This window comes from Pezoporus flaviventris, unplaced genomic scaffold (genome assembly GCF_033815535.1).
Source record: "Pezoporus flaviventris isolate CSIRO_AGI_PZ_B2104156 unplaced genomic scaffold, CSIRO_AGI_Pfla_v1 ptg000006l, whole genome shotgun sequence".
Lineage (NCBI taxonomy): Eukaryota > Metazoa > Chordata > Aves > Psittaciformes > Psittacidae > Pezoporus > Pezoporus flaviventris.
Genome location: NW_026892554.1, coordinates 21,141,383 through 21,158,215, shown reverse-complemented (window position 1 = coordinate 21,158,215; position 16,833 = coordinate 21,141,383). Strand labels below are relative to the sequence as shown.

The 16,833-nt window shown below is 50.4% G+C and overlaps 2 protein-coding genes across 9 annotated transcripts in view; one reads left to right on the top strand and one right to left on the bottom strand.

Annotated features, from left to right (window-relative positions):
• MYO9A (myosin IXA) overlaps positions 1-8,191 on the bottom strand; it is a 191,414-nt gene extending 183,223 nt beyond the window's left edge. For 2 of the 6 annotated variants that reach the window (XM_061447406.1, XM_061447407.1), the window contains exon 1: positions 6,722-7,269. The gene's annotated coding sequence lies outside the window, so the exon portion shown is untranslated. Of the gene's footprint in view, positions 1-6,721; positions 7,270-8,062 lie in introns of those variants that run through there. The other 4 variants (XM_061447409.1, XM_061447410.1, XM_061447405.1 and 1 more) reach the window with 3 other exon arrangements.
• A 119-nt stretch (positions 8,192-8,310) lies between these two features.
• On the top strand, positions 8,311-15,503 carry SENP8 (SUMO peptidase family member, NEDD8 specific). 3 transcript variants are annotated; one of them, XM_061447380.1, is made up of 2 exons: positions 8,311-8,445; positions 13,127-15,503. In XM_061447380.1, the coding sequence occupies exon 2, from the start codon at positions 13,170-13,172 to the stop codon at positions 13,806-13,808; it is 639 nt and encodes a 212-aa protein (XP_061303364.1). In that variant the 5' UTR covers positions 8,311-8,445; positions 13,127-13,169; the 3' UTR covers positions 13,809-15,503. The 3 variants fall into 3 exon arrangements, with proteins under 3 accessions (XP_061303364.1, XP_061303365.1, XP_061303366.1); XM_061447381.1 differs by lacking the exon at positions 8,311-8,445 and adding an exon at positions 8,465-8,558; XM_061447382.1 differs by lacking the exon at positions 8,311-8,445 and adding an exon at positions 12,263-12,499.
• The last annotated feature ends 1,330 nt before the right edge of the window (positions 15,504-16,833 follow it).

The window sequence follows — 16,833 nt, the reverse complement described above, 5'->3', positions numbered from 1 at the left end:
TCATTTACTAATTCCTCCCGAGGGAGGTTGTTCCATCCACCCAGTGAGCACAAAACCAACTTAACAGCTCCTCGACAAGTCCCGAAAACTTATAAATGTCAATGGTTTGGGGCGTTGTATTTTGGCCTATGTATTTATGTGAAGTATGAAAAGACAGTGGACTCACGGAAGTCTTCTAAAGTAAATATTTTCAGTTAACTTGGTTTAAGTTCATCCCTCCAAACCAACCACGTAGCTGCTGAACACAATAAAAGGATTCTTGGCGGTCTATCAAAACCCGTCAGAGTCTGGGTTGGGTTTAAAGCTCGGGGTTTTCAAAGACGTATCTTACATGGGTTAGCCCTTCACTTCCATTAGTGCTCAACCATGACAGATCATATTCGGGAGCATCCACCTTTTAAAGGTCATTCTTCACAAGCAGTAAAATATAACTGTAGGAATTTTTATTAAAGAACAGCACAGAGGCTGTCAGGTTTTCAGTGTTTGATGGGAAAAAGCAGAGACCCTAAACAGGCATCCGAAGGAGGAGTAACCATGGTTCTGGAGTATGCCAGAAGTGATTCAAGGTGGAGAGATCAGAAATAAGACTCAAATTCTACTGAAACCCACAGGTTTTGCTATTTTTACATTACTAAAGGTGGGAACTGGAGTAGCAGCAGGAGAAAAATGGGTACTTATGTCCCCAGTATGTTCAGTTAAACCCTAAATGGTTAAGTATAAGAAAGTAAAAAGTATTGCCTAACAGCCCATTCCACACTAAACAGAATTAAATTCCAATGCACACAGTATTTCTGTGCAGTGCAACTTGTGTATTTTACAACCTATTTTCCTCTGCTACCACAGGCAGCATCCAAGCAGGACAGAGCACTGCTTTACTCCCTGCTGGTCCTTACAGGCATTTGTAGTAACTCCTATGAATCACAGGATGGAAACCAAAATGAGTCCTGTAAGAGAAGCTGAGCATCCAGCCCAAACCACTGAGAACATCCAAAAACCCTTTGCTCCACTGAGACCTACAGCCAGCCTTCTCCTAGTGACCTTGACACCAACAGGGATTTCAGGAACCTGCTCTGGGACCTGGAAGGGACACTTTAAATGCACACCAGAAGCCAATGGAGAGATGAAGGAAGACCACAGCAGAGGTACATCTGCATCTTGAGTAAAGTCAGGTGCTGAGCTGCAAAAAAACCAACATAACTCAGTAGCTGCGCAGACACGCGCTGTGATGAGCCTCACCACATGCTTTTCTCACATCAACAGTGAAAGCATGTAATAAGGGGAGCCTATCAATATCCAGCTTGTATCTGGATGCTTTACCTAGAGAGAGCAAACCAAACATGCACATACTGTATATCTGGCCATACAACAGGAGGATAATTAACTGCCTCACCAGCTCGCATGGCTCTGGTCCTCTCTTTTCCATCTTCATCCCTTTTTTCAGCTGTTGGGCATCAAGATCAGTTTGTTCCCATGGACAATGTGCTTGAACAGGTCAGAAATGGACCCAGCCTCACCGCTATCCTACCTCTGAGCATCCTCAGTGCACCACAGGCTTTCTGCTATTAAGACTCGTCTCCTTTGACAGATGATGGGCTTGGCAGGAAACCTGTCTCTGCCTCTTCACAAGGCTCTTAGTGAAACCCTGCAGAGGGCTGACAAGAAACACCAACAGAGCCTGAAACAGTGACATCTTTTCACCATGCCTTGGAACGGTGTGGACAGCCAAAGGCGACTGAGAACCCCAAGCAAGAAAGAGAGATGCTCATTTGTGCCTGAAGAGAAACCACACTGCAAGATTTCAATGGCAGAAAGGAACAGGGAAGTAACAATAATCCTTAAACCAACAGCTATTTATTTACTTATTTCACTTTGCCCAGGTGATCATTCCACCTCCAAGGAGTTTCCACCAGAGCCATTTGCCAGCCTCAAGCTGATTATCAGCAAATCGACCTGGGTGAGGAGGATCCCTGTTCCCCTCCCAAGATTAACTTCAGCCAGGTCAGATCCTCTTTCAGCTGAAGCCTGCCACTAGATCAGCCTAATGAAATCATGGAAATGCAGCACAAAGTGGCAGTTTAACATGCTTGCAAGTGGAAGGCTGTGCCCCATGAACAAGGACTTCTGCAGATCACATAGAGTCTTGATCTCCTTGGACTTTCCACTCAAAGCAGCTTGATCCCTCCCCTTCCATTCTCACAGCCTGTAAACAGCAGGAGGAAGAAGACCAACACAAGACATCTTAAGGTATGAGGAACCCAATGTGACCTCACATGCGACCCTGCTGGGAGCAGGTTTTGGATCAAGTGACTTCCCAAGGTCCCTTCTAACTTAAGTGATCCTGCAGTCCTCCATCAGAGAAAAGCAAGGGAAATGAAATATAACCTAGAAGCAGCAATACACAGGGGAGTAATGTTAAAATCATGGAGGGATTGTAATGAAAAGCATTCATGTACAGCCTTCACTTATGAGACTTTTCCACAGGTACCTGTTGTAGGATTCCTCCCTGCAGGAAAAAAAAAACATTCCCATGATCATAGAATCATAGAATAGTTGAGGTTGGAAAGGACCTTAAGATCATCAAGTTCCAACCCCCCTGCCATGGGCAGGGACACCTCACACTAAACCATGTCACCCAAGGCTTCATCCAGCCTGGCCCTGAACACTGCCAAGGATGGAGCATTCACAATCTCCCTGGGCAACCAATTCCAGTGCCTCACCACCCTAACAGGAAAGAATTTCCTCCTTGTATCCAATCTAAATTTCCCGTTTAAGTTTTAACCCCTTACCCCTTGTCCTGTCACTGCAGTCCCTAATGAAGAGTCCCTCTCCAGCATCCCTATAGGCCCCCTTCAGATACTGGAAGGCTGCTATGAGGTCTCCATGCAGCCTTCTCTTCTCCAGGCTGAATAGCCCCAGATTTCTCATCCTGTCTTCATACAGGAGGTACTCCTGTATCATCCTCGTGGCCTCCTCCAGACTTGTTCCAACAGTTCCAGGTCCTTTTTAGGCTGAGGACACCAGAACTGCACACAATGCTCCAGGTGAGGTCTCACAAGAGCAGAGTAGAGGGGCAGGATCACCTCCTTCGACCTGCTGGTCACACTCCTTTGGATGCAGCCCAGGATACGGTTGCTTTCTGGGCTGCAAGTGCACACTGAAGCCGGCTCATGTTCATTTTCTCATCAACCAACACCCCCAAGTCCTTCTCCACAGGGCTGCTCTGAATCTCTTCTCTGTCCAACCTGTAGCTGTGCCTGGGATTGATGACCAGCAGATCCATAACTCTCAACTATATTTCCAAAAGAGATACAAAAATGAGTTCAATTCTCAAAATCACTATTCAATACACTTGCCTTCTGAATACTGATATTTTTGGAGGTCATATGACCTGTTGAGTTTGCTTTTAAATATTTAATTCTAAGACAGAGAAGTCAAGACATGGCCACAATCACAGGAAGAAGACATACATCACATTTCACATTCCCATACACACATTTTGGTGAATAAAGAATTGGCTGGATGGCCGCACACAAAGAGTTGTGGTCAATGGCTCAATGTCCGGCTGGAGACCAGTAAGGAGTGGGGTCCCTCAGGGATCGGGGTTGGGACCGGTCTTGTTCAACATCTTTGTCACTGCCATGGACAGTGGGATTGAGTGCGCCCTCAGCAAGTTTGCCGATGACACCGAGCTGTGTGGTTCGGTTGACACGCTGGAGGGAAGGAATGCCATCCAGAGGGATCTCGACACGCTTGTGAGATGGGCTGATGCCAACCTCATGGAGTTTAACCATGCCAAGTGCAAGGTCCTACACCTGGGTCAGAGCAATCCCAGGCACAGCTACAGGTTGGGCAGAGAAGAGATTCAGAGCAGCCCAAGGAGAAGGACTTGGGGGTGTTGGTCGATGAAAAAATGAACATGAGCCGGCTTCAGTGTGCGCTCACAGCCCAGAAAGCAACCGTATCCTGGGCTGCATCAAAAGGAGTGTGACCAGCAGGTCGAAGGAGGTGATCCTGCCCCTCTACTCTGCTCTTGTGAGAACTCACCTGGAGCATTGTGTGCAGTTCTGGTGTCCTCAACATAAAAAGGACATGGAACTGTTGGAACAAGTCCAGAGGAGGCCACGAGGATGATCAGGGGCTGGAGCACCTCCTGTATGAAGACAGGCTGAGGAAGTTGGGGCTGTTCAGGCTGGAGAAGAGAAGGCTGCATGGAAACCTTGGAGCAGCCTTCCAGTATCTGAAGGGGGCCTATAGGGATGCTGGGGAGGGACTCTTCATTAGGGACTGTAGTGACAGAACAAGGGGTAAGGGGTTAAAACTTAAACAGGGGAAGTTTAGATTGGATATAAGGAAGAAATTCTTTCCTGTTAGGGTGGTGAGGCACTGGAATGGGTTGCCCAGGGAGGTTGTGAATGCTCCATCCCTGGCAGTGTTCAAGACCAGTTTGGACAGAGCCTTGGGTGGCATGGTTTAGTGTGAGGTGTCCCTGCCCATGAAACTTGACCATCTTAACGTCCTTTCCAACCCTAACTATCCTACGATCACACCAGTGTTGGACCTGCCAACCGTGGTAACAAGATTTGAGATTTGAGTCACATAGAAAAAACAAAGACTATTCCATTTCCCTTTTTCCTGTTATCCATTATCTGGCAGAGTCTCACATGTTTGGTTTATGTAGTCTCAACCCTGAACACCTGTGTGCTCACACACATACCCAAAGCCTATGGAAAAATCTGACCTGTGTGAAAGGACAATAAAGGACCATCAAAATCATCTCAACTCTGATGATCTATAGACATCCCATCCGCAGAATTTCATCCTTAGGAGTAAGAGCCCATGCCTGAGCTCTGTGACAATCCCAGCCATCAAACCTGAACACACAGTGTAGTATTTTTGCAGCAGGAAGCCCAAACCATTAACAAGCTTCTTCCCAGAGCAGGGAACTACCCAGCCAACCCCCAGATCCTTGACGATGCTGCTTTTGTCCAGAGGAATGCTGGAGAAAGTCTCCAATTCCCAAACTTAAGCCATGATCCTTTAAATATTTATGCTCATGTTTACATTTAGAGAAGAGAGAAATCCCCTTCACTCAAGAGAAAGTTCAGCAAACGTGAGCACACAGGACCCAAGACTGAGGAAACAAGATGCTCTTTTTAACCTCAACACACACAAAACACACATTTTCTAAAGCCAAAACCTGCACCCAGCCTGCCCTGTGGAGCCAGCCCCCAGGACCAGGCTGAGGGCTTCACTAACTACACCACGAAGGGTCCTTGAACCTCAGGGGCAATGCGGCAGCAAAGAAAACCCACATCTAAAACCAGTGGGGTTCCTTCCCGCAGACAGCAGCTCTTCTCAAGGATCTGGCAGGCAAGTGGGACTGCAATCCCATTTTATTTACAAAGCAACGGGATGCAGGAATTCCTGAAATCAAGTTTGACCAGCTCAGACACTCCAAGTGGCTCAGCGACCTGGTTTTCTCCTGAATAAATGCATTTTTTAAGGAATTATGCTGAAGAGCTGCACGGTTTGGATCAAGAACTAGAATCTGGCAGAGAACAGCCATGCTACACCCACCAAAACCGGCCACCCCAAAGGGCTTTAGAAACTCTCAGATCACATTTACCCGCCGTTGCGCTACTCCAAGTATTTAAGGCTTTAAGGGGTGCTTGGTCCCAAGGCTGTCATGGTGAACCACAGTCTTCCTCACAAGCGGGATGGTGGTACCAACCAGCGGAGGAACCAGCACCATCCCTGCGCTCCCATTACTCCCCCTGTTGACTTGTGGGTGATGCAGAGGCACAATCTGTTCCTCTATCCGGAGCTGGATGCCGTCATTACAGAAATCAAGTGGCATACATGAATGACTAGGATTTCTAGTGCAGCCCTACTTCATAACAAGCTAAATGAAGGCTGCGCAGGTAACCCCAGCTTTCCCGTTTCTCAAGAGCCTGACCTCACATGCTTTACATTCCCAGAGGTTTTCTTGCCAACGTGATGCACTAAAAGTACCATGAACGTCCCAGATAAAAATAATTTAGGCATGAAACATTTAGATGGCTTGATTTTCACAGCAAAGGATCCCAAACGTTGGCGAGTCTGAGTTTTAGATGGCAGCTGTGCCTGTGCTTGTGCAAGATACTGCAACAGCAGATGTTGTGTCAGCCATTTGATACCTTTAAATCTTAAAATCCAGCTCTCCCCCACCCCCCCTCCAAAAAAAAGAAAAATATATAAAACCATGAACTTTATAAATCATAACTGGAGCTGTGGATGCACAGAAGAAATAACTCAGATGCACGGTCTGCAAAAACTGAGCCTGCATTTTAATATTCCTTTAGAACATAAAGAGAATCAGGGAATTCAAATAAAGATGTTTCTTTAGATTACTCAGAAGCACCACTGACGGACCAAAGGCCTTTCAAAACATCTCTAAAGCCATTCTGATCTGTGTATTGGTTGCAATAAATAAATAAATATAGACATATAAAGTTGCATCATCATTGATAGCCCAGGAAACAAAAGCTTTTTAGTGTGCCACCACTGCTGACTGCTGTTTCCCTACTGCCAGCAGTCGAACCAACAGCTTCCAAAATGGGCTTGGGGATGCAAAATCATGGCCAAGAGCAAGAGAAAAGGTTGGGAAAGCCTCCATAAGGGAAATAGAAGCCTCTTGATTCGATTTCTAAAAATTAAAGAAAAAGAAAATGAGGAAAGTCACCGAAATGGATGAGTTTACTCAAGGACGCAGGGGAAATCGTGATTATCGCATGACTCCAGGGTGACATGCTGAAGAAGATGCTCTTCAGAGATAACGCTGCCTCTCTGACCCCAGCCCGTGTTTGCTGGGTGCCTGTGGTTAAGCTCAGCCCAGTAAGGTCCCGCTTACGCATTCACCGCCTGTCACCACCGCGTCCACACACACCTCCTCCGGAGGGACGAGGCTCCCGTGTCATTTCCTAGCGCTCCCCCAGGAAAAGAGTCGGGAAAACGCTCGAGCTGGCCAGGAACCTGTTCTCCAACAACAATCTCTTACAAAGCGCTTTGTTACCAATTTAGCTGGGTTTCTCCCCATAGCAGCACTCTCCTTCCTCTGCCGCTACGCACACCGATGGGCAGGGTAGCGCGCTGCGGCGAGGGATGTGCAAGCCATGATTTCTGCTGAGCTCACGCTCTGACTTTATGAATCTCCCCTTGATTTCAGGATACGAAAACGTAAACGGAGGAGGAAGCTGAGCTAGAAGCAGAAGGGCGGCAAAACGCCCGGCTCTGAACTCACGGCAGGTCCTACCGCGAGTCACGTCGGAGGGTTTTCTTTTTTTTTTTTTTTTTTGGGGGGGGGGGGATTAAAACAAGGGCGGTTTCAGCTACATTTAGGAAAATTCCAGAACGAAATACCGACTATTTCAGCCTTCGGAGAGGAGCGCTCCCGCAAAGGTCCGGCGTGCCGGGAGCGAGCCAAACCCTGCGCTAAACCCAGAAATGAGGCGGGGTGGGAATGGGGAACGCCGCTCCCGGTTCGTGGCGTAACGGGCCGCTCCTCTGCCAACGCCGGTGCCTGTCCGCAGCGCCCATCGCAGGGCACCCGGGCTGCTGCCCCGCTCGGGGTGCGGTGTTGCGGGGAGGACGCCGCCCGCCCGCTGGTGACAGTGGGGGCACGAAGGGTGATCCCCCCCGCTCAGGCTGCTGCCTTCGCGTCCTGCGCGGCCAGCCCAGCCCGGGCTGGTGCGGCAGCAGCGCGCCGGCAGCGGGGAGCTCCAGCCCGGCCGCCCCGCTGGACCCGCGTGGGGCAGCGCGGACGGGGCCCGCTCCGCACCTTGCGCCCGCTCACGCGTGAGGGGGGGCCCGGCCATCTTGCCCCGCCGCGGGGCGGAGGGGGGCTCGCCCGCTCTCCCGAACAAAGGCTCCCGCCGGCACCGGGCGATGCTGCCCCGCGCCCGCCTCACGCCGAGCGGGACACGGCCACCCCGGCCCCGAGCGGCGGCACCGCGCCCGCCGCTCCCACCTCACACCCGGGGACACCGGGGGGCCGCCGCCGCCCCGCTCCGCTCCGTTCTCTCACCTGGGTGCCGGGGCGCGGCGCATCCCTCGCCCGCTGCGGCCGCTGAGGGGGCTCCCGCTGAGGGGGCGCTGCTGAGGCGATGGAGGGGGGGGGGGGGGGGGGGGGGGCCAGGGCAGGACCGAGCGCTCCCGCCGCCCGCGCGCGCTTCCCGCACGCACCCGCCGCCGCCCGGGAGGGGTGGGGAGGCGGAGGCAGGGCGATCGCCCCGCCCATCGCCCCGCCCCTTTCAGACCACGCCTCCCTGCCCGCCCTCCCTCCTTCCGCGCCTGCGCACAGCCTGAGGCAGCCGGCTCGTTACGACGCAGCGCTGGCGGCTTTACGGCAGCGCGCAGCAACCGGCCCGTGCCGGCTCGGCGGAGGGCGAGCGGGGAATGAGGCGGCAGGTGAGCGGCGGGGGGCGCGGGTTGTCATGGCAACAGCAGTGTCGGTAGGGGCCGGCGGTGGTCGCCGTGCCCTCAGGGTCTGGGGGGCCGGAGGCTTCAGCGCGAGTTTTGAGGTAAAATGGTTAAAATGGGTAAACATGGAGCCGGGGCTGCCCGCACGCAGCTTGGCCTGGGCGGGCTCGCGGGGAGCGGTGCTGCCGGCTGGGCCCTGCTCCCGGGGAACCCTCTCCTCTCCCCTTCATTCTCGTTTATCTCCATAGAACCCGCACCGGGCTCTGATCCCGGCCGGCACCGGCTCCGAGCCGGTGGGAGAAGCTCGGGAGCAAGCACATCACCTGGGTCACGTCTCCATGAGCAGCGATGACCCAAAGCCATTGCTCTGACCAAATTCCTTCTCATGACTGAATTCCTGCGGCCTTTAGGTCTTTGTCTTTCAGGCAAAGGGTTTTCCCTCCCAGCATGTCCCACTTGGGTAAAGCCTTTCTCCAAGTAGGTGAACATGATCCATCAGCGCCTGGTTTAATGTCCTGTTGGTGAGAGAGCTGAGGGCTATCCCATCGTTATTCCAGCAGCCTCATCCTCACACATTCCAGTTACTGGGGTTTTTTATCTCTTAAACTTAACACTTTGGCCAACCCCACCCTGGGGAGCAAAACACAGTTGGTTTGGTGTAGTTCCTTTGGCTTTTGCTTGACTGCCCCATGAGATGTTGTGGAACGAAGCAGGGCGCTGGAGCTTGGCTGTGCAGAGCAGCTGCACACCCCTGGTTTGGGGAATTTGTTGGGGATTGAAAGGTTCGGGCATTGTCTGTGCATACAGGAATTTGAATGTGTTCCTCAAGTCCAGCCTTCAGGATGCATTGAACCTGCCAAGGCTCTGTTCTTTTATCATACAGGAACTATAATCTCTAGGCTACAGAGATTGCTTATATTTAATGAAAGAGTAGACAACTGTGCTTCTTTTCTGGCTGAGTTGTTTAGTTTTGCTCAAGTTTCTTCTTTGGCTTTGTTAGGAGACAGGTGAATACAGAGACTCGGGTGCAGGTGGCCCGGCCCAGCTCACACTGATACACAGAAACTGATGTTCCCCGTCTGATGATTAACAAAACCACTATGCAGAGTGCTGACATGGTGTTACTGGTGTTTCCAGTGAAAAGGGAAAACATGGGGCCTTTTATTCTTGATAGTACAATAAGCTCAGCCAAGCTGCTGAAAACTTCTCTGTCCATCCTGCTCTTCCCCAGTAAAGAATAATCTTTCAGGTGTTTTCTTGTATTTACCTTCATATTCTTTAGACAGGAATTTAGTGACGTGGTGCCCTCAAATACTGCCTCTGGCTGTTCTTAGTACCTTTAATTTATTAAAGTAGACTCTAGGAATCTGATTCATCCTTAATTTATACTCTTTGCTCCATCACTGCCTATTTACACTCGGTGACTAAGGAGTTGCACTCCCTGGCTCTCAAGCGTTGCCTTCATAGTGCAAGGCACCAATCACAAGCAGAAGGAAGTCAGCTTTAATGTTGTGAAAACAACAGGTTTGGGTTATTTTTGTGAAGGGTTACAAAACGCAGGCGTTGCCTCGTGTCCTGGGCACCAAGTGCTCCCATCAGTGTATGGAGCAAACTTGCACTAACGGCAGCAGTTCGTTTGTTAAACTGTTACAACCTCAAGACGAGAGAAACTTGATGTCTTGCCATGTTGCAAGGCATTGCAAGACAGCACCATCTTCAAATCCATAAATGGAGTGGTTTCATCTCAGTGGGCTTGATGATGTTTTGATGGAAATGCTCCTTTTTCTCTCCCCGGTGTTCTTGTTTTAGCACTCGAAATGGGGCAGCAAATATCTCTGCAAGGCACTGAGGGTTACGCAGAGTTTGTCCAAATTCCAACTATGAATATGCAAATAAAACAACCAAGGCTCTTGCTGGCAGCCTCCAACAAGTGTTCTGGGCCTGCATCACTATTTATTCCTATTTTGATGAAAACTCCTGAACAGAGTGTGCCGGAGCCTCCAGGAAGCAAATTCTGGCTGTGTCTGAGCAGAGCTCTCTGTGATCTGCAACTGGATTTCAACACTCCTTAACATCAGAAGCCCGAGATCCACATCCCAGCTTCTCTGTGGATTCATCTTGAGTTTAATGGGGAGGTTCTCCCAAATGAAGGAACCTCCCAAACAGCTTTTCCCAGCTCTGCTACGCTTTCCCAGTCCTCACCACTTACCTTAAGTGGCTCTGAAAGGCATCGCAGCCTGCGAAGGGTTTTCCTTTAAGCTGTGTGCTACACGTGGTGAGTCACCCTGCACAGCTCACAACCAGCTTCGCAAATACCAGATGGCAATAAAATTAAAAGTAGTAGTTAGTGGCAATTAAGCATTTGCTATAACCATTCTCCCTTCCTGACTGTAAGAAGCTGCCAAATGTCTCTTTTTCTTTTTCCTCAACCAAAAAAATAACCCAAACGATGTTCCTGCAGAGTGGAAAATGAACAGAACACAGGACACACGCTTCCTTCCCTAGCCTATAATCCCACTTGGACTGGAATGGAAGGCTGCTTACTGCTTCATACAACCCTAGGAGAAGATGAAGCAGAAAACCCACACAGTAAAGGAAAATGCGGGGCCTTGTATGGGCATGTGCCAGAAGTGACCCCATTAAACCTGCTCTTTACACAAGACTATTTTCAGGCACGCTATGGAGTTACTGAGACTTGGTCTGGGGTTTGGTTTGTTTTTCTACTGCAGGCTGTTGCAAAGGATTTGCTCCACAAACCTGGAAATAGTTTGAGTTCATTAACGGAGGAAGCACATCCAAATACCATTGTGTTTGGCTCAGTACAAATACCAGTGACTGCTCCGCTTCCTCTGCAGTGACTCTTGCTGCTTGGCATCTCTCGGATCCATCAACCATACACAAACAGTTATTAGCTTTTTCAAGCTCCAGATACTCGCCCTCAGCCCTTCCTTCCGACGTGTTACACATGCAGCATGCTTCATCCATTCGGGTATTTACAAATCACATGTGATGTAACCTTGCCAAGATGTTTTAGAGATAAATCTCTCTTAATTTATGCATACCTGGCCAGGAATGATAGCTTTTCATGATTCACATTGTGATAAGAGGCACAAATCTACTTCTTCCTAACCTGTAAACAACACAACTTGATCTTTTTTATTTCCCCTATTTATAGGGAATCATATTTAGATGATCTTATCATTGCTCGTTTTCACACGGTGCTTTAGGAAATCCGAAGATGTTTTCATGCTGTTCTTGGCACAGATGAGGAAAGGGTGAGGCCAAACCAAGTCATGTCATCACTGTCCCTGGCTGCAGCATTTCTAGCCCTGTCCTGGCAAGGAGAGAAGTTACCAGGGTCTGATAGTGCAGCGCAGCAGCTGAGGAGCCCGGCAAGAGGAAAACTAGGGCTGATATAGGGGGTTTAAATCAGTTTCTCTTCTGAACATCTCCTTCTAAGTCCTAGTCCAGTGCTGGAGAGTGTTTTGTGTTGCCTGTTGATCAGCATGTCCTGGTGCTCTGAAACACACCTTAATCCCCCTGTGATACGAAGGCAGCAAATGCAGCAGCTTCTGAAAAGGAATTACGTAAGATAGGATCATCTTAAGGTCCTTTCCTAACCATTCTTTGATTCCATGACTGCTAGGAAGACCAGAATTACTGGATACTCAAATAACCTGATAAAGGGAAACTAGTCAGGGTCAGAAGTCTTGCATGGAAGTCCCTTGAGTATGTCCTCAAACAGGAGTGCTACAGCCTACTTGGATTTCCAGGTGCCTTTTTGAGGATAAGCAGCCTCTGTAGCCTGGACAAATAACAAAGTAAAAGATTGGAAAGCAGTCACTTCTGCTGGCAGGCGGACATCCCCAGTGGAAGGCTGCAGGGATCTTCACCCCTCAGGGCACACACGAGTGCTTTCTCCTTCTGTGAGCAAAACTTGAGCAAGTTAAAACAACAATAGGTGTTCTGCTGCCCAGCCAGCCTCAGTGGCATTTGAGTTACTGAGATCTCAACCAGCAAGGTTGTCCTAAAGATTCCCACGGTAGGGAACTGCTTTGTTTTGCTTTGTTTCTCCTGCCTCCTCACTGCCCTGCCTCCTGTGCTGGCGGGCCAGCGGGTTTTCCTGGAACAGGTCATGCATCTGGCACTGAGCTGTGGCACTATCTGCTGGGTGAAAGGGACCATCTGCCTGTCAGACAGCCCTGAAAGGCTTTTGTGTATGGAATACCCGTGATGCAAAGAGTTACAGCGATTGCAACTGTGCAGGTAAAGCACTGAAACACCAAGACACCAGCTGACTTCTCCTCGATCGCATATGGTTTATGCACTAAGCTGAGAACCGAAGGCGTGCCTGCAGTTCCCCAGCAGGAACTGCTTTGAAATCACTTCTCTTTGAGGTTAAGATCATAATGATGAAATACTTATCTAATTGGAGCCACACACTGCTCCTAGAGCAGCCAAAGAGCCTGGCTCAACCCATCACACACTGCAGATGAGGAGCTGTTATCCTCTGGCAGATGGTTCAAACACTGGTCCCTCAAATACCCATGTGGGAAACCCAGGCTTTTGCTTCCAGCTTCCTGAGAAGGACCTCTAGATGTCTGTTGAGTTGCATTGTGTCCCAGGTTTGACCCAATTCCTTAATTCCTCTTCCCTTTCTACGTTTCAGCTTTTGAAGTTGCCTGGAGTGCTGTGGCCCGGACGAGCGCAGGATGGACCCTGTTGTTCTCAGTTACATGGACAGTTTGCTGAGGCAGTCAGACGTGGCCTTGCTGGATCCCCCAAACTGGCTCAACGATCACATCATTGGGTTTGCCTTTGAGTACTTCGCCAACCACCAGTTCCAAGAGTTCAGTGATCAGGTTTGTTTTATCAGCCCCGAAGTGGCTCAGTTCATTAAGTGTGCCCTTAGTCAGGAAGAAATAGCCATATTCCTTCAACCGCTGGACCTTCTCCACAAGAAGCTGGTGTTCTTGCCTATCAATGACAACTCCAACCAGGTCGCTGGGGGCACCCACTGGAGCTTACTGGTTTATTTCAGGGACAAAAAGTGCTTTGCCCATTACGATTCCCACAGTAAATGCAACTCTGTCCATGCCAAGCAAGTGGCAGGGAAGCTGGAGGCGTTCTTGGGCAAAAAAGGGGGCAAAGCAACCTTCGTGGAGGAGAAGGCGCCTGCCCAGCAGAACAGCTATGACTGTGGGATGTACGTGATCTGCAACACAGAGGCTCTGTGTCAGGGATACTTCAGAGGTTGGCCAGAGCCTTTGCTGCAGCTCCTCACCCCCTCCTACATCACACAGAAGAGATCGGAGTGGAAAGCTCTCATCACGAAACTGGCACAGAAGTGATGGAAATGCAGCTCCAACCCTCCAAAAACTGCCTTCCCCATCCATGAGGCAGCACCCCCAGTGCCTGAGGGAGATGCCCATGCACATTATTGTCCCAAAGAAGAAGAATGTAACCCCTCCAGCATGGCTAGACCCCCAAACACCCCTTTCCTCCTGAAAAAGCCTTAGCCCCCTCTGGAAATCACTGGCCTTCGAACTTGTAACATGAAAAGTCACTTTGCTCTCAAAGAAAACCCTCCTCTCGTGGTGAAGTTTTACACTAACTGCTGTGGCAAAATAGGTTATTGCTAAAGAGACTTCTCCACCTTTTGCCCAGCAGACACCATGCCCTCATTAGGTGGCTTTAACTGGCCACAGGCATTGCTGCTCCAAGCCAGGTTTAGCAAATGCCCCTTAAAACCAAGCCCCCAACTGCTTTCTCACAGCTGCTTCTTATCTGTGCCTCCCACTAGGGGCATTCCAGCAGTCTGGGGTTTAGCACCAAGGATTTGTTTCACCCCCCAAAAACCTGATACTGAGCTGTTACCTGTCAAAAGATGAGACTCCAAAGGAAATGCTATGATTAATTAAGGAACCAGGCAAAAAGAGAATCACTTTTCTTCAGACAGGTGCTCCTAATCTGTAGCTTTTTTCTGTTCCCCACCTTACTCTTACTACAAATTAAAACCTGACTCTAAGCCGCTGGAAGATTAATAGGAAGCTGAGAAACCCAGTCCTAGGAAAGGGAACTTGACTGAGATGAAAAGGAACACTCACTCTTTGAAGTTCGTGTTTTTCATTAGGATTTCAGGTCCTCTCCACTTGGGGAGGTTCCACATTGCTCCCCAGCCCTTGCTGGCGTTCACAGCACTCAGGTGCTGCTTCCTCCAGCACAAAACCTGTTCTGTTACTTGAGATAAAGAAAAAAAAACACACCAGGGAGAACAAAAGGACAGAGTTTGAGCTATAAAAGCCAAAGATAACTGCGGTCTGCTTGAAGCCCAAGAAGTCCTTAATACCCTTTGCACCGAAACGCTTTCCCTCCTGCGCTGGCTGGTGGCTGGGATCTCCCAGCAGATCCTCTTGTGAAAAGATGGGCTTAGCAGTAAGGAAAATAAAGATTAATCTGGGATGTTGTTGCAGGGTAAGGAGTAAGCTCTACCCTCACGAGGAGCCAGGAGCAGGTTGCTCAGGTAGTGTCTAGCAGAGCAACCACACCCCAGCGCACCGGCTGCAGCAGGGAAATGAGGTTAACCAGAGCCCTCGGAATAGGAAAGGGGGAAGGATTGTTTTTACCCTGGAGTTCTTCACCCATCACACTGCCAGCCCGGGCCCACCAGTGTGTGTGTACCAGCACCACGGCAATGAACTTTAGGAAGGGCTTAAACTTCCCTTGTTGCTAAGAGAAAGGTAAGTAGCCACAGCCAGGCTCTTCCAAAACACCCGAGGAAACACACGGTGCCAGCAGTGGAGCGAAGCAAGGGTCAGGGCCATTCCCCTCCTTCCTGCAGTGCCACCAGTGGGTCAGAGCATCCCATCCATCCTTTCCAGACTCCGTGGAAAAACCCTTCTGTGCTCTGGTGGAGTTGAAAAGCCTGGAGAGGGTTGAAACGGGATTGAGCCGCTCGATGAAGGGGATTCACTTTGGACTCTGCGGCTTTCCCAGAGCAATGTCACTGCTGCTCCAGGTCCAGAATAAAACTCAAACCAAGCTGAGCACTTGTATCACCCTGTCTTTGTGCCAGTTCCTTCTTGTGCAATGGTATCAAGGCCATGATGATTGTTGGCTCTTGCAGCGGCCTCTCGGCCACTCTGTGCCCTGCAGTGGGTGAAACTGGGCAGAAATCAGCCTCAGAGAGCCAGCGAGCCCAGGGACAGCTCCATCAGCACCTCGTGTGACAGTAAGGCAGCCACACAGGCACATTTGATCACCTAATCCTGTCTTTAGGGGTTGGTTTGAGCTAGGGAGGAGCATGGGAAGAGAGGAGGGAGGAAGGCAGGACAGTGGGTGCAATGGGGAGCATCGGGGGGACTTGAGGGCAGGTGCACCCCATGTTCCTTTTCCCCAAGGGACGGGGCAGAAGCCAGCATGGGGAGCACCCAAGGACATTTCCTGCACCCGAGGCTTTTACGTGGCATTTCTTTACACAAAGAAAAGCAAATAAGCTCCAGCAGGGCGTCACCAGGAGCACCGACACACAACGAGCAGGCAGGCAAACACTGGCTGGAGAACACCCCCAGGGCCATGCAGCAGGAACTCCCCCCCAAACCATGCCAGGGGCTCTTCCAAACCTCCTCCACATCAGCCAACTGCACCCACGGGTTGTCCCACCCCTTGGGTAACCCCAGAGGAGCTGAGGGGTCTGTCACCACCATGACACAGCAGGCCTGGGCTGGACCCCCATGCACCTGGTTTGTACTGGGTGTTGCAGAGCATCCAGAACCACACTGGGCACACAAGCCCCAGAAACCCCCAATCCTGAACCTCATTTTTGGGGGCATAAACCTCACTTTAAGGTTAAACCCGTAGAGCACCAGCTTGGGTTTAGAAAAAAGAACTCCAAACCCCTTTGAACAGGGTGAGTGCCTATTGGGGATGGAGCAGCAGTGGGATGGCACCTTGCATCCACTGGTCACCCACAAACTCAAAGGCTTCAACAGTCCTCTTAACGCCAGGGCTTTGGAGCAGCAGCTTTGGCCAGAAACGTGGCCAAGCCTCAGCACTCCAGGGTACTAAACCTCCCGAAAAAATGGGGTGACACCACCGCACTTCCCCCCCCTTGGCCACCACCACCTCCGCTGGGGCTTTCCACGCTGTGTTGTTTCCTTGCATTTCACTCATTTTCATGCATTTTGCGCTAGGGGCCGGGCTTGGTGGGAGGGGGAATTCGGGTTGCGGATGCTCAAGGAGGAGGAGAAAGGCGCTGCCAGAGCCCAAGTGCCACATCCCGCAGTCTCTGCTGCCACCTAGTGAAGAAACCGCACCCGGGTCTCCTGGACCCGCAGCTCCCCCGGCTCTGCGTGTCCCGCAAAAGCCACCCGGATT